The 18749-nt window shown below is 34.6% G+C and overlaps 1 protein-coding gene across 1 annotated transcript in view; it reads right to left on the reverse strand.

Annotated features, from left to right (window-relative positions):
* sntg2 (syntrophin, gamma 2) overlaps positions 1-18749 on the reverse strand; it is a 62789-nt gene that overhangs the window by 10919 nt on the left and 33121 nt on the right. Inside the window, 9 exon segments of the mRNA XM_046856230.1 lie at positions 1631-1760; positions 4576-4703; positions 8597-8688; positions 9052-9139; positions 12393-12434; positions 13981-14024; positions 14957-15014; positions 17453-17509; positions 18409-18546. Coding sequence (XP_046712186.1) covers positions 1631-1760; positions 4576-4703; positions 8597-8688; positions 9052-9139; positions 12393-12434; positions 13981-14024; positions 14957-15014; positions 17453-17509; positions 18409-18546 — 777 coding nt within the window.

An 18749-nucleotide genomic window follows, 5' to 3' on the forward strand; every position in this document is an offset into this window, starting at 1 on the left:
CTTAAAGTTTATTGAGGTCGGTTATATTATGAGCAAATATACTTTTATATTACTCATAGGTTTGACCATGCTCATTTAATTAAATGATTTTTATTTATTATTTAATAATAATAAATCATATAAATCATCCTAAATAATCATATAATCAGGAAAATCAGCCATTAATCTAGATTATTTGTAATAGCATGGAGTCAAAGGGAGTTTTCTCAGAGATGACAGCTAAATATTTTTTCTCTATTTTTTCTCTATTTTCTACCATTTCAATATCTCTCTTTATTCAACAGCAGTGTTGAATTCTCAATTTTGATTGGTCAGAAGGTGATGCTGATTCTGATTCAGTTATTTTCTGCAGCAGCAGCCCTCTATCAATGTGTTTGTTCTGATAAATTATTAAATATTATGCCATATTATTTATTACCGAATCCAAAATTGTAACCATTTGCAAGTTGCAGTGTTACAAGTGGAATAAAGCACTGCTGCCACACATGTGACGCCCATGTTTTCTAGATGATCCGTTAGAAAGAAGGCTCAATTTTAAGATACTTGATTAAAAGCCAGTTTTGCGGAAGATTTTGCGTACACTACAATGATACAATTTGGAATTAGGTGGAAACAATAAACGTCATTTTTACAAAAAAATCAAAAAGGGTTAAACCCCAGCACCTTTCTATTTTCATAAAATCTTGTACATTATTCCACTGAAAACTGAAAACCTGTCTGATTAACACCATCCCATTTTTTTTTCATGGGAAACTGTGCAGATATTAACAAAGTTAATTTCTCATGTAATAATTTAAGCATCATTGAACTGTTGGTCAGGGTCACTAACCTCTTTTTAATCCCACAAAGCCAGAAGTAAAAAGCCGATCTTCATACACTCTATTTATGGGTTATAGGTCACCAAAGTCAGAGTTCCGTTTCCCACTTGCATATACAATCATCACTTAATTGAACATTTAGCAATCAGTGTTTGGATCCATAATTAGCTGACGTAAGGGCAGTAATTGCATGTAAGCCAGGCAGCTGTGTGGCAGTAAATCAGAACATGTTTGAGCGCAGCTATAGAAAAGGCCCACTAGATCATCAGTGCTCTAATTAACACGCTACACAGGAAATGAGATCATTAGGCAACATTCTTGTAGGATTTTAGTTCTAGGTTTTGAACACTGCAACAGGGGAATTCGGCACAAGCACACAAGATTGTGAAAAACGGCATAGAGAATAAAGTTTGTATGCCATGGAACTGTGTATTATTTGTAGGCATTTCTGCTGTCTAGTAGCACTATAAGGGGACCACATAAAAATGGCTGTAATGTTGAAATTTTGCCCTTTCAATGTTATTGCTCACTTCCTGTGTCTAAGGTTCGACACAAACAGAATAATGGGCTGCTTTTACCTTTTCTGTCTGCTATAATCGACAATTTCTCTCATCACCAGCCTCTACCACATGCCAGTGAGTGGAAAAAGAGAATTAGCTGTAATTGTCTGGTATGAGAGAATGTCTGTTATATTCACCCCACTGAGCTGCCACTGTCTAATACTAATATTTTCAGGAGAAAGCATATTTGTGCAGATTTTCTCTATCCAATAAGCATACTCATCAGTGTTGTATATGCTACAGAATACTCACACACTCCTGGGTCAGATCATTAATATTGGTTGATATTGCTTGAAGCCAATCTGTACTTTCTGCTGCAGTGCAAAACTGTAGAACATTGGTGCATGCTCCATCTAAGGCAAATACTTCAAAACTGTTTGACCTGGTTGGAAAAAGAGAGTGAACGAGAGAATGAGAGGGAGAGAGAAAGCATGGGGAAAAGAGTGAAATTGAATATATTTCCTGATATAAAGCACAGAAAAATCCACTAGTCTCAGATGAGCAGGTCTCTGTAGCAAACCGAGATACAGTCATAAGTAGGCAGATGATAATGTGGCATATGAGATGAGCACAGATACCACAGTAATAGTTTTTTAAGGAAATTAAGATAATTAAATTAAAAGAATAATATATGCTATGTATATAAATAAATGTCCTCAGATGGTCTCATATCGAATAGTCAAAAAATAAATTGTGGTTATATCTGTTGTATTTAACAAAATAAGTGAAGTAAGTATATTGGCAAAAAATATGTAGGTGTGTATGAATGTACACCACAGTAACAATGATCAGTCTAACAGTTAATGAGAATAAAGGAATTAGTGAAAGAACTTTTCAGTTGTAATTATTCTCAATCTATTGATTTTAATGATACTCTGTATTGTGATTGAGCATTTTTACATAACAACATATTATACATAATCCCCACAGAATATTGTGTAACAAAGCAAGATACTGAAAGTCACCAGGACAAAAATCTGTCAAATTCCAAAATTAATAATAAATTAAAATAATTTCTAGATCTAATAAGTACACCTTGTTGCTTAGCAGCTCGAAATCTCTAATGCTGCCTCTATTTCAAAGACTTCTTCCTCCTTTACACTCGCCCCTAAAGTCCTGGCATTAGAGTTACAAAGATAAAAAAAAAAATTATAATAATGTCAATATCCATTCAAATTTATGGGAAAAGCTAATATAATAATAAGTAAAGAGTTTTACTTTTAATTCTATGTCATACACATATCCAATAGCATTTTCCTCTTGTAATATAGTATTTAAAACAGTAAACATAAGATAATAATCAAAATTTGTTATGTTACAGTGTAATGACTGTGGCAACACTTACTGTTTATTTTTAGAATGTTCTAATGACATTATCCACAAAATAACAGGAATGAAACTTATGGTCATTAAGAAATAAGAAATAATCCACAAAACTAGAGCTGCTAGCTATGAGAATAGTTAGAACATAAGTTCTAAGAAATTTTTTCTCCTTTTGAGCAGGTTTAGATCGTTTTAAATAAACAGAGCATACAAGTTATTTATTTTTAGTATTTGTTGGTCAGAGAATCAAAGAAATTGAGAATGATGAGTTTAATGTTTCTCATTTGTTAGTATGTTTATATTGTAATAAATAAGGTTTATATTTGTTGTTTGGTTCAGTAAAACATAATACCACATAATTCCATACATATATACATTTAAGGAATGTTTTTTCCAGACTTCATACTTCCACAACCAAATGCCATTATGTGTCATTAAAATGGACTCATACATTAATATGCTCTTCAGAAAATTGTTGTTCAATGTGCCAAAATTAATACTGGTCATGAGTACAGTAGAATGATTCTCTGCTTGGTCTGGTTCTGATAGAAATTGCCTGGAGAATGTAATGTTCTGCTTGAACTAGCAGGAGTCTGCAGTCAAGTCCTTTGAAACCAAGAAACTGTCTGTGTGAGTGACAGAACACAATAAAAAATCCATTAGTCAGGAGAAATGCATTTTTATTGGGCTTTGCCATGCATTGTGAAAGGGCTCTAACAGAGGAATGAATGACAGAATGAGTGGAAACAAATAAGATGGGAATAGGTGTAGGAAGGCATAAGAATGCTGGTCTAAAAAATAAAGGGAGATGTGAACTCTCTATGGAGCCTCGAAAAGGAGTTTTCAAATGATAAAAATCAATAAAACACACTTATCAGGTGATAGGCCACTGTTTAGAAATGAAAGTATGAGAAGGATCTAAAGCAAACTAATACATCTACTGTATTTCTGATCTACTGAACATAATAGTGATGAAGTGAATCTGCATGGATATTAGAATTTAAGCCAAATCTAGCTAGGGGCAAAAAAAAAAAAAAGGAAATATATGCATTATACAGCCTGGGGCAATGATCAACAACCTATTCCAACAGACCAGATTCATGCAATTATGTAGTCTGATTATGAGGAGCAGGTGTGTGTTAGATTTGGATATAAAAAAGATTTTCAAAAGAGGGGTTGCTGATTAGTATCCAGTGTCATAAAAAAAAAAATGAAAAAATGTCCTCTTATAAGAAATAATTGAAAGCATTGAGCGTTATTCCCTTGCTAATGTAAATCATTACATAAATAATTGATTATGATTATATACGCTTGTATATTTGCAAGTTTGTGAAGCCCACAAGTCACATTCATTTCAAGCTAACTTTTTGGTGTCAAACAGTAGGGACAAAGGCATCCAGCGCACCAAATGCTTGGAGCAAAGCAATAACAATAAGAGATTACTTTTTGGAGGGAGTGAGGTCTAAATAAAATTAGTTCATGATAACAATATAAATATACTCAGAGGCTTCAGTCCTAATTATAATTGGTGCTTACAGTGCATATATTGACACTATGCTCTTAAAACATTAATGCAATCTTTTGAAATATTTATTTTTCTACTTAATTAATTGGGAGAGCTACTTCAATAGAAATAATATGGTGTTTTCATAAAATCCAACAGCAGTTTATCAAAGTTAGAGCTACTTTTTATAAACCTCAGTGCCCCTCTATTCGTGATCTGCATCAGTGACCTTTTCAGACACAGCATGCCTCTGCATAGATATTGGACTTAACGCTTGCTCACTTAGATGAAAAATGCCTGCAAAACCAACAAACCGACCAGGTTGTGCCACACGATAGATGTGGAATTGCATCACGACGGATTACCGCACCTTAATTTATCGCTTCCAGCTTTGTGTTTAGAGACTCGAGCCATGGACAGGGGGAGGGAGACGGCGTCCAGCCAACGCTTCTCGTACTTTGGTTCATTAGCCGAGGGTGAGGAGGGTGAAGACGGAGCCTAGATAGAATAAATGAGAGAAATAAGAAGTGGAAAGACAGGCAAAAGGATGAGCATGAGAGGAGGGGCAGTTCATCTTCGCCCCTCTTCAGTGCACTTTGATCAGTGCAAAACAACAACTGGGTCGCACGCTCCAGTAGCATCGCTGAAGCCGCATGCAGCCTTTAGATAATAAACCTTGCCTTCTTTCTGTACCACCATCTTAGAGTATTTGCTAAATGAGAACATTTTTGACACTTTGAAAGCAGGCCAGCACTTTATATATTTACTGCAAATTTGCTAATAGCATGAGTTTTCTGAAGCATTTCAAGATAAATAAGAGAAGAAAGATTGGTACAAATTGGCATGTGCTATGCTATTTAAATATCTAGCCATTTAAAACAGCTATAACAAATGATCAAAATATGACTAAAGCCATAAAAATGCAGGATTTGTGTTAAAAAATAAACCTTCATGGACAGCCACTTAATAACAGTCACAGGTTATTTTATAGGTAATTATATGCAAGTTCATATTTAGTTTTGCTGGTTTGTATGATTTGGATGTAAATCATCCAGTGTAGTTTACCTCCATGAAAAAGGTTTGTGTTTGCTTTTTGAGACATCACTAACATTTTTCTTAAAACCACCAATAAATTGTGGCTCTGTGCAAACCTCTAGCACTTTAACTTGACTCAAAAGCGGAGATTGTCTAGTCCTCGAATGATTACTTCCACAGAGCACAATTCTCTGCTTCAACACTAAATCACAGAGGAGGAAAGAGAAGAGAAGGGCTGTTCTCAAGCTGAAGTACTATTACTTTAGAAATCATCTACAAGAAAAGAAAACAAATTTAAAACCATAAAATAGTGGATTACAAAGTAGCAACATATTGTAACTACTACAAATTTACCAGAACAGCTGAACGGTGCTAGAGTACTGTGCGAATAGAGCAACTAAACAAACTAATGCTAATGGGGTATTTGGTTGCCAAAATGAAAACGTTTAGAAGTTTTGAAAGTACTGTATATTAAGGTAAACCGGTAAAAAAAAAACACGCCTTTAAAGTCCATCACTTCTCTCTGGTACATTGTGGAACAGTTCTTGCTGGTAAGTTTTTCCCCAAGCATATTGAAGAGCCTGCCACAGTTCTGCAGGTTCTGGCTGTCACATTTGCTTCTGGCTTCAGACAACCTTTTCTATTGCACAGTGCTGCATATAATGAGGAATATGAGTCAGAGGTTCTGATTGGTTCAGAAAGTTTAAAGGGTTAAAAAAAAAAAAAAAAAAAAAAAAAACGTTAAAACAGTTCTACAATCTATTGACGATAAATTGCAAATTAAAGTCTAAGAAAATACATTCAGAACCCAAAAACCTTAAATTCTGCTCTGGCTTATGCATAGAGCATGGTTACATTCATAAACTGCGATAGAACAAAATATTGTGTTGTGAATTAAAAATGCTCCAACAAAGTAGATCATTCTTATTGGATACCACTAGTGGGCCATACATATGGGTGTATTTTAATTTGAACAACACCATGAAATTAAATGTTATAGATTACAGATTGTAGTTCCACCAGACTCAAATATAAACATGTTAGTAAGGAAATGTGATTATATATGCAGTTGTATATAAATGAAAGTTCTTTGCAGCATTTCATCACTTTACATCACTACATTAATGAGGGATGTCTAAGTGAATTCCGACACTGGTTATCAAATCAAAAGTTTGGTGCTATTGCCAATTAGGCAAACATCTTAGGCGCATTTTCATGCGAGATACACTGTTGATGAACACCAAGGCTTGATAATTAAACCTGATTTGACTTTCATGTCGAGCTATGCTAAAGTCCAAGATGACAAGGAATAAAATATAGTCACCATGTCATGATGAATTATGGTGACAGTGTCTGCTCTCTAGCATGGACCAAATTCCAGCACCACTGACATTGTTGTCCTTCATATCAGGCTGCCTGCCATACCACAAGATATTTCTGAGGCAACGAGAGATGTAACACTAATTATTGGAAGGCATGTAAATGAATCAGTGCTCATCCCCGGGTGCTGTGAAAGCAAAACAGTGTCAATCAACTCAATGTCGGAGACGCATACTGGGAATGACAAGCTCTGCGAATTCTAATCACCTGCAGGGAAGCAAGCATCAAGAGTAAAGCAGGATTAACAAAAAACCCTCATTTAGAGAACGCTTTTGTTGATTCAGCAATTAGACAACCACAGCTCATGTTTTAATACAATTGTTCTTTGAACACAAAACTAGTGAAAACAAGAAAAAGGGAAAGAGGCAGCATCAATAGAAGAGATGCATTCGACTCTATACCCATCAGGCTCACTACCTGGCTACAGTGACAGTTTAATAATGGTGTAGCCCAGCTGTGCAGATTTTTTTAAGCATTTGTCTTGTATGAAAAGAGAAACAAGAAAACAAGCTTGCCATCCATTCATTCTTCTTCATCTGTCATAACTAGCATATTTCATCCAGATGGCTTCATTAAAACACACACCCTCATGCTCTCAAAGGGATGCTCGTACAGTACCTCTAAAGAACAGAGCTGATGGAGCTGATTAATACATATTCAACATGTTCATTCATGTGTTCCTGCTCATGTGGATGAATCGTTTGTTTCTTTGAGGCACTGAGTCATGTAGGCTTGGCATGTTCATCTTCAAGTGACACTGTTTGTTTGATAATAAACTGCTTGATACCTACTTGCCCTGCCCTATAGCAATGCCAACACAGCAATCCTTATGGCCTGCTGATTTTAGGCGATTGTAGGTCGCTTGTCTAATTCCATTTAACAAACAAAGATGAAATGAACTCACATGGTAAGAGCACTGAGATTTACATAACATTAGTATGTGACATTATGGGATAGATGAGGTGTCTGGTCCCACAGCTAAAGCCTTGAAGAGCCTTGGTAGATTATAGTCTTCTGAGATACTGTACATGTGATAATTCTTCTCGCATCTCAGCAAGCGATCATATTCACACCTCTCAACAATGGGGAAAAAAATAATGCATCTAATGCTGGCCAACAACAGCCCATGATTTTTCACTGCTATTTATTAAAGCCATAAAAAAGTCAGATGGTATAAATAGAACATGGCATAATGGCAGTGGTAATAATTCTTATTGACTAATCTGACTGCACATGAAATATATGATATGTTTAGTGATTCTGGTGGTAATTTGTTTGTTTGGTGCTCTATAGCATTTGTCTGCCATACTGGCATCTTGCACTGGTAGTGCAGTTATGTTATTATTATGTTTATATTATGTGTAATAGGAGAAAATACTTAAATGATCTGAAACACAAGAGATAATGATCAGTTTCTAGCTCCAGCAGAATTTAGTGTCATATTAATGAGAAATTCAGTAATGTACTGTAGCTAGACGGTGCAGTCAGACTAATTTATGTCAGAGACTTTGCTCAGCTGGTTAGAGATCTAGAAAATGACAAGGACAATGACAGTGGAAACAGCATTAGCATAGCTTTGGATCATATTGTGTTTGTGCAGAGTGTACAGATTAGGAGTGGAAAGATTAAAAATCTATAGCGCTGTTGCATTGGTCACTTTAGTTAAAAACTTAAACTAATTCTCACTGGCACTATTATCAACAGCTAGTTGAACAACATTGTGAGTAAGGTTGAAAATAAACCAACATGTGACAAAAATCCAGGAGTCAGAATTTCATTAAATGTTAATGACATTCAACTAATATCAGACTAAGTATGATATGAAAATGCTTGATTAATATGCAAGTTTCTAATGGTGGAGTTTTCTTTTAATGCTGTATTTACATCCTGACATTTCTCCAACCTTTTCACTGTTTTGCATTTGATCAATTATATAGAACTTACTGCCAGAACACTGTAAAGAGAGATGCACTTACTGTGTTGCTCAAATTCCCATTTAAATGTAAGCCACTGTCAAAAAGTGGCGAGGATGCTCTGCTACTCTGATCACTGGACGGTCCTGGAGAGCCTAAAAAAAAAATCAATACATAACCCACTGCTTGTGTGCATGATCTAGATTTACTACTGTAATCAGTTGTGATTGGTAAACTAGCAGCTTAACCAGTAAATCTACCCAAATGGACACATTTTTATTTTTTTAATAATGGGTAAGCAATAAAACCATTCTTGCATGTCAAAATTTTTGTAACAGCTCTGAATTATTATAAAAGACCCATTAGTATAAACTGTAGGTGAACACAGTTTGATTTGGTTGCCAAATCCAGAACAGCACTATATTTTCCTTAAGGACTTTGCTGTACATCAGCTTAGAGCTGTTGTAACCCCCTGCAGAGCTTGCGAATGCTTGTGAAGGCACACAGTATGAACTCACCTAATGGGAGCTTTAAAAAGGCTGGTGCCTCCCTGAGGTACCTCACAGTGATTGTAACTTCATCTCCAGCAGTTCGCAAGAGATGAACCTGCCCAGGAAACAAAAGTAAGTGAGAGACGAAAAGAGAAGGGAGGCAATGAGAGCACTATGGGAGACGGATATAGAGAATAATATCCTCTTAACACTGCAGGACAGTGGACATGACAAAAGGTTGACATTGGTGAAGGAAATGCATAAAATGGAACTGTTTTTTTTTAAAAGGACTTCAACATTTGAATAAATTCATTTATTAAAATCAAAACGCAACCTCATGAATTTTCTCATGAAGTTTCAGATTTGAATATGACTTATTTTAATAATTACAGAGTTCTGTACCCTCAGCTAAGCTCTCGTGTGAACTGAGAGGGAGTTAACTGCTTAGACATGTAATTACCCCCACAGTCTCTGGTAGCTTCACTATGCACATGATTTAAAACTACTGTCCAAAAATATGATAAGTCTGAGTTTGAGTAGTTCACACTGCTCCCTTTTATCCAAAACAACCCCCAAATGCTTTTCAGAATGTGCCGATACACTTGGTCCTCTTTGGCGAAACTTCTTAAGTCTTTGATCAAAAACATAGAAAAATTATTAAATCTAGTCAAGTAAATTTTTCAGTCAATGATTAATAAGAAGTAGTTTGTCAAGCAGTTTTACAAAGGGCTCACCCCAAATCACACTGACTATAAAGTCATGCTTTTGACATTTAAAGCCCTTAATGGCATTGCTACGGCATATCTTGTGATATCTTGAAGCATTATAGCAGCTCCCAACCACTTTGCACAGCTGATGCAGGCTTACTGCTAATCCCTAGGATCACTTTCAACCTGGTGGAAGAGCTTTTTTCTTGAATGAATCCTAAACTCTAGAAAAGTGTTGGGTTTTTTTCAGAGAATATTAGGAATCCAAAACCTCTATTAGAGTTTGTAAAATTAATGTTTGACCAGGCCTATGCTTCATTCCTATTTAGGTTGCTTGATTGCATGGTTGTTACTGATATTCTGTTACTTTTATTTTCATACTTAATAATTCAATGTTTTCAAATGATAATTTATAATAGATTCATTTAAAAACTTTGTCAAAATCTTAATGTGGCATCCTTACCTAATTTAAAAGTACATAAAACCTTTTTCAATGCTTATAAAATAATAATTAGTTGCTAAGCTCATGCTTTGAATCTATCAATCTATCAATCTATCTATCTATCTATCTATCTATCTATCTATCTATCTATCTATCTATCTATCTATCTATCTATCTATCTATATCTCATGCCCTCAATATATATATATATATATATATATATATATATATATATATATATATATATATATATATATATATATATATATATATATATCCTTGCAAATTCATATTTACAAGTTTACTGCAATTCTAAGCCATGACTTTTGTCCTTCTTGTTTTCTATCTGTTTTCTAGTTCCACTTTCTCCAAGATGTGTTTCTGCTGTCTTCAGGTTTTTCACTCTGTGCTGTCTAACTGTATTAAGATTTATGGATTCTCCTGCATTTTGACTCTGGCTATAGAACTGTATCTTGGTTTTTTGCCTTTGCACTTACTTACTTATAACATCTTGGACTCCTCTGTTACATAATCGGGGTTTTGGGGGGAAAAAAGGAAACTGATGCTGCTATTTGAGTACTTTTTTTTTTTTTTTCCAAACAAAATTGACGACTGGAAAACCACAATTTTAACCAATTAGATTTCTCATTCATGAAATGCTATGAATTAGCTGTTGAGAATAAAGTATACACACACTTAATATTTTGAAACGGAATGTTTAAATATCACATATGGGTGTATATGTGTTATTTAAATATTTTCTTTTTGTTATAATGATCACTCTTCTGGGAAGGCTTTCAACTAGATCTTGGAGTGCAGCTGTGAGGATTTTTCCACTGAGCTTTAGGGAAGTCAGACACTGATGTCTTGCGAGCAGGCCTGACACAAAGTCAGCATGCATAATCTTCCCAAAGATGTTCAGTGGGGTTGAGTTTTATGTAAGTTCACATAAGATCTTTCACATCCACCTAAAAAATCTATTTATTCAGTGAGCTCGCTTTGTGCACAAGGGCATTGTCATGCTGGAACTGGTTTTGTCCCTTTCCAAAAGAAATTTTAAACCTACAACATTCTAAATAACTGTGTGCTTGCAACAGTTTTGAGAAGACCCAAATACATTCAGCCATAAATTTACAGACTGGAAATAAAAGTACCTACAGAGTCTTAGTAAGGTGTTGGGCCACAATCCTCCAGAACAATTTTAATGAGCATAGATTCAACAACACTCAAGAAATGTACCTGAGACTTGGCACCATTCTTCCTAAAGGATTTACCGTTGATTAGTGTTATGTTAATGGCAATGAAGAACACTGTCCACAAATTTAGTTATAACTCTCCCATAGATATTCAAAGAGTTTAAGATCTTGTGACTGTGAAGGCTATAGCATATGTTTTACATTCTTTTCATCTTTAACAGATATATCAGTGGCTTCTCATGGCCTGTGGATGGAGGTGGAGTCTAGAAGAGACTACTGGCATCAGGATGAAACTGTATCATCACAAGATAAAGGTGATCAGTCCGAATAACTTTCTATTGATTTGCAGTAACTTTACCCTTTAAGCAGTCAAGTGGAGCCACAGCATGACAGCAAAAGTGCCTCCCTCAGTATAACTGAGCCACCATTTTTAACTTTAATTTGTTGCCTGTCTGTACATCTGAGTGGCAACTAATTTATTTACAACACAAAACTATATTTTATTGTGTCAATCATGGATTCCCTCAAGCTTAATATATACTTAATATAAATGTTTAGAATCTGACACTGTCTCTCCTTTATCATACAGTCACACATAATAATCAGCTGTTAATCCTTCAAATATCAGTGGTCAATCTATGACACAGAAATCGTTAAGAGCTGAAACAGCTTGAATTTGTTAGCCTGTGGTTTCTGAGAATAAGATCATTAATCATGTCTTTGACTTCTGAATGTGAAAAGAGAGACCAGCTGTTTGTAGTGAGAGAGAGAGAGAGAAAAAAAAAAAAAGGAGAGAGAGAGAGAGAGAGAGAGAGAGAGAGAGAGAGAGAGAGAGAGAGAGAGATTAAGGTATTACATTCTTCCTAAAGGAGATATGGTATATGCTCAGACTGAAAAAGATAAATATTTCTTAGATATTAAAAGATTGAACATGGTTTAGTCAGGCACCTCAAATCAATGCTGGATCACTGTCATTTCAGAACCACAGGCAGGAATAATGATACATGATGAGTGAATACTTACAACCTCTTCATGTGTGCACTTCTCCACATTGATGCCATTGATCTGCATGAGACAACATTTTCATTAAAAACAAAGTTTAATTTTTTTTAATTGTTATAGTCAAAGCAGCAAACTGTAGTCTACAATATGATATAGAGTAAGAGTAGAAATTCATCTTTCTCACAGTCCATAAATGTGTAACACTGTGTTTTATTTAAATATATTTTTCATTTAAGAGTCCACATTAATAATAACAGATGCATGTGAGTCTGTAGGTTAGGAGCCGATGGCCCATATGATAAAGCAAAATTTACAGGAAAGGGAAAAGCAGAAAAAAGCAGTCTTGTAACCAGAAACTAAAGGGAGTTCACTGTTTCACTGTGGGGATTATAAAACAATGTGGGTATAACTTTGTTTTTTTAAGTGCTGTGAAAAAAGAAACCTTTCCTGATTGCTTATAAGCCAGGTGACTTCTCGCCAAAAGCATTACTAAAGTGTTTCCACTTATTTGTTTTAACAGTATTAACTTTATGAATGGTATCAATTCATGAATTAGAATACTTCAAAAACTGTACAAAATCCACAGCTCGAGCAATCAAAAAATTATAAATGCATCAGAATTATTTAAATCTGATTTGCTTTGCTATGCTAAGCATATGTACAGTATGTATAAAAAAGATGTTATACATCTTTACTATAAATATGTTAGAACAGGAAAAAATAAAAGATTGAGGTCCTAAATAAATTGTCTCCTGCTTTCTATTTAAATATGCTACATAATCATCATAGTTAAATATAAATATATCATGATAAAATAATCTTACAACAATACATGCAATAATCCAACAAACCGGAAATATCATAGTGGAGACATTTTATCATAGAGGAGACATTATCTTTCTTCAGTTAGTATTGAAAATTGCAAATTGCTCTTTGAGTTTGAGGGATTGAGGTGTAAAAGTACATCTCTAGCTGTTAGAAGTTGTAAAGTCCTGAAATAAACCATTTTATTGCATACACTTTATTACAAGTCCATATATATTTATTATTCTAGGGCTACATCCACAATAATCCATGTGAATCTATAACCACCTATAACAGCTGTATCTGTATATGCAAGTATTTTATTAGAATCAATGAATAAGTTTGTCTACACACAATTCATACTTTTTGTTCATAAATGTGTAAAGTACATAATACCCTCAAACAACCTCTATGTGTTTTTATGTCCTTTCAGTGATTGCAGATAGGTAAGATTAGATCACTGTTTATTTAAGAGAGCTCTACATATCATATCTAATAACAGAACACAGCTTAATACGATTAGCCTAGAGCAAAATAGGACATGGATACAAGAAAAAAATGGTATAACATTTCATTTAATGTCTTCTTTTTCTGTTATGGTAGTAAGAGGGCACTTGACAAAAGTCTCATTACTTTTATTCTTCAGATTCATATAATGAGATCAAAGGTTAAACCTGTAGCTGACCTTGAGAAAATGAATCAGGGAGAAACATCATCAGGATGCAGAGAGCACCTTGCTCTGACATGCACCTTTGGCCCTGGGAATTGTGGAGAATAAGAGTAAGCTAACACTCGCTCCACTAACCTGTAACACAGCGTCGCCGATAAACAGCATCCCCGTCTGATCAGCTGCAGGCCAGACACAAGGTGCCAAAGGTTAATGGAGACATTAGGATACAATTAGTCATTTCAAATGTGCTAATGTGAAGGAAATGCCAATCAGCCCCAGTGACTGAGAAGTCTGCCAATGTAGCCCTTAGCAGAGTGCTGCACAAAATAGGCTTTAATCCAAAATGCATACAACTCTGAAATGTATCGTTTTGTTCCATCATGAATAACAAATACATTTGAGCTTTCTGAAATTAAATACACAGCTCAGTTAGACTACATTACGACTGGTTATATCATCTTAGCAGAAGTCATTGAGGTGTAGGTTTCAAAAATCCTCATCAAGTCTTTGAGTTAGGTTTGCAAATGTGACTAAGTAATGGCATGTTTGTATGACTGAAACAATGCATACAGCGTCATGCTGATCTGATGCTATGGGTAATCGTTTTGCTCATTGCTTTATATTCTTTCTTCTGATTGATGAGTCTGAACAGCTTACTCAGTCCCTCTATAGGGTTCCGATTGTGAGCCATACTGTAAATGATACTTTATATATGCCCGCCCAATCAACTATTAAGGCACACGGATAGTTTTTGATTCTGTGTATTAGACCGATCTGACTCAGAAAATAAATGAAAAAGACATGGACAATATCATATCTGGGTTGAGAAAACTAATGTTGCATGCTTATATATGAGGCAATTTATGGCTCAAAGATCATATGGTCCACAACTTGGCACATGCATCAGTATAAGCATATGGACTCTAATTACACACTTATTAAACAGTCTCTCTCAAGAGATTAAATGGGTTTTGGCTTTAGACTGCAGACTCTCGAAATTATATACACGAAAAGAGATAATCAGTGTTGATAGTGGGAGGGTAACATATAGTAATCACTTTTAAACATTAACCAATTTAGCAGTACAACAATTGGAAGAATAGTGTCTTACCTACTTGATCTTTGAAAATCTTCGAAATGACCACAGGCACTTTATGCTCAGCTCCTCCCTGAAATAAATAAAACTCCCTCCAGGTGATTTAGTATTCCTACAACCCACTAATTATACAAGCTACACTTCATAACCGAGCGAATCATTCAACTCTGTTGACGTATCCAAGTTTCTTCTGGAAGGAATAATGAATTTTAATCTCTACTACAGCATTCTCTTTCATCTTCAAAAATCCATGCATACATAACACCATGTGTCTTGTATGTGACTAGTGATTATTTCCAAAATTTCATCTCAACATTTTAAACATATGAAAGATTATGTGGTCTAAACAAAGTGTTTATGTCATACACTAAATAACCAATGTCCAATCACTTATAGCTTATAAATCTCTAATACTTATTATGGCAAATTTCAATTCAACCATATTTAAAAATATGAAGTGAACTCAGTTCTAAATACAGACCCAGTTAAACAATTATGCTTTAAAACTAAACATTTAAAAAAAAAAAAAAAAAAAAACATATACACATATAGGGCTGTATTCAAAGTTGAACATTTTTAAAAACTTAAAACAGCATTTAAAATGTACACTGATATTTACTTCGGGACAATGTTAAAATGTTAAAAGTTAAAAGTTGAACAAAGTTTTCTGTACTCAGAAGCAGCTTACACAGATGCTTATGTTAAAACATTTCTATGAATATAAAGGCCTGCATGTACTTCATGCCTCCAATATTTCTTGAGTAGAAATGTCAATAGTCATGGTTTTTAATAAAGTCTAAGCCACCAGCTCTAAAAACAAAAAACACTCTATTTCAAATCCCCCTAAAATGCAGTGGAGTAAAACATATCGCATTTTTGTTTCTAACTGCTGTAAATGTAACAAATTAAAAATACATAAAGTGAAAGATATAATAGAAATATAATAGAACATATTAAAATAGCAAGGATTCAAATTAACATTCAACAGGAGTCTTGTGTACAGTATTGCCAATATGTTATACACAAATGGTGTTGATTATCAAATAAACACTGGAAATTTGTCTTAATATTTTCCACTAGTTATTCCTCCCCCTCAAATTAGAAAACAGCCCTTGATCCAGTACATCCCCCAGAAAGTAAAAAGCTTAGGCAGGCTGAAAACACTAAATGTCATGTTAAAGGTTGCATCAACTGAGACATGTTAATGCATCAAAAACATCTTTTCAAGCTGCTGTAACACACTCCTCTTCCACAGACATGAGCTCACAGATGCCCACGAATGTCACTTTGATTGACAGGAGAAACTAAGTATGCCATCCCTCCCACTCCAAAAGCATGGCCAACTTTATTGCATCTCTGCCATGGATGGCTGTGGCATCAGTGATTTGATTTCAGGATCTACTGCCTATAGGGTGAACACTTTTTTTGCTGATCCACTTGGAAGCAACGAAAAAGGATTTCTTTTATATCTAGATTTTTTTATTGTTAATCTAATAAATACAAACCTCTGAGTTAGAAAATGCTATAATTTCAGCATATCAAGCATAAATGCTTTCAAGTTTATATCATAGGTTTATTCGTATACATTTCATTCCTCAAAAAAATAAAAGATGCATCTCATTTAATATTCAAGTGAATACAGCAATACAATACATTATTGTTATTTATATATTTAATATAAATTCGATTTTATCATTTCCATATATTTGGAGTGCATTTACAGAACAGACCAAAAGTTTGGACACACCTTCTCATTCAAAGAGTTTTCTTTATTTTCATGACTATGAAAATTGTAGAGTCACACTGAAGGCATCAAAACTATGAATTAACACATGTGGAATTATATACATAACAAAAAAGTGTGAAACAACTGAAAATATGTCATATTGTAGGTTCTTCAAAGTAGCCACCTTTTGCTTAGATTACTGATTTGCACACTCTTGGCATTCTCTTGATGCCTACTTTGAAGAACCTACAATATGACATATTTTCAGTTCACTTTTTTGTTATGTATATAATTTCATATATAATTCCACATGTGTTAATTCATAGTTTTGATGCCTTCAGTGTGACTCTACAATTTTCATAGTCATGAAAATAAAGAAAACTCTTTGAATGAGCAGGTGTGTCCAAACTTGTGGTCTGTACTGTATATATAATACATATAAACTTTTGGTCTGTACTGTATATATAATATATATACAGTACAGACCAAAAGTTTGGACACACAAGGTGTGTCCAAACTTTTGGTCTGTACTGTATATCCCAAAACATACATTTCAATTGTAAAAGAGTAAAAGAGTTGTGATGGACTGCTCAATTGAGCATATAAAATCCAAGAAAAATTTTAAGGTCAGAATCTACTGTACTTGTATGTCTTGAGTTCAGATACTACAGTGCACAATTTCAATATCAACCCCACACTATGTATTTGCAACTGTGAATACAGCCCAAAGTAAAAATTTTTTTTATATAACTATTTATTCTAAAAACAGACAGAAGTGAACCTACTTTGATACTCAAACCAAGGCCTCCAGTTGCCTGTCTTCGGAGTACAACAGTTCTGTGCTTTAAAAAAGGGGAATTTAGTTGGTAGGATTATAAAGGTAACATGATATTCAGAATGTAATGTTTAACAAAGGCTTCAATAACTGTAGCAGGTTATGCACATCCTATTCACAATCTCAAACTAATAATACTTTTTTTAAGTATATTGCTGTCATCCCATACAAATATACAGTGAAAAGAGAAGCTTGTTCCTCTAGGTCCGTGGTGCAATAGCAATAACAGCACTACTGATAGGACTATATACTGTGCAGTGTGTAACAAATATAAGCCAAATGTGTACAATAAATAAAAACTCAGCACAGAACATAACAGGACAGCACTACAGTCCATTCCCAATATACAGCACAACCACAGTATTGTGAGGGGGGCAAGTATAAAAAAATGGCCTGCACAGCAGAACAAAACAAGACAGATTTCAGGCCATGAACCATCCTAAGTGGCAGCAAATTTTAGAAAGAAAAAAGTACATTAATAATCTTTGAAGAGATTGCTATATATAATTGTGTGGATGTAAATACTGTAGAAGTGGTGAGGTTTGACTTTTTGTTACTAACTCAGTATACAAACTGCATAATAAATTGTGTTTCTGTCACCTTACATATACAGGGAGAATGGCATACAGAATAAACCAACTGGTGTGTGGTTTAAAAAGACAGTGTGAGCCATGCTTACAAACGCACACATAGGAATATTTTTGACAGAAAAATTCTAATGCCTCCTCTTCTGCTGATCTTCTGTAATCTGTCTATAGCACAATCATCCTGCCATTAAACTGTACTGGTCCTGAAAAGTGTTTAAAAAGCTGAAAATGTGAAAGTTGCCCGGAGAAATAATTTGAAATCAGCTCAAGCATCTGTGAAATTAAATCTTTTTGTTTAGTTCAAGGCCTCAGTACTTACATTTAAGTGATGTGCACCACCACCTATGCAGACCACATCCTGTTTCTGTATGGTCAATATCTCTTTAGTTAACTTTAAACGGATGTCATAGGTATTACTGGTCTTTTCATCATACAAAAGGGCGAGTCCAGTTTTTGTCTGTAAACAGAAAGGAAAGGAAAACTCAATGTTAGTTGAATGATTTTAAATGAGTCTGTGTGTATAACTGTGTTTTAAATGGGCTTTTCTCATATCTGAAACCGCCTTGCAACATTCTAAATTGTATTAGTCTCAATAGCTGCTGATCCCACATTTTTCAGCAGCGGTATTTTTCGGATTTCAGAAGCAAACAAAGGACATTT

Source organism: Silurus meridionalis, chromosome 8, assembly GCF_014805685.1.
Source record: "Silurus meridionalis isolate SWU-2019-XX chromosome 8, ASM1480568v1, whole genome shotgun sequence".
Taxonomy (NCBI): domain Eukaryota; kingdom Metazoa; phylum Chordata; class Actinopteri; order Siluriformes; family Siluridae; genus Silurus; species Silurus meridionalis.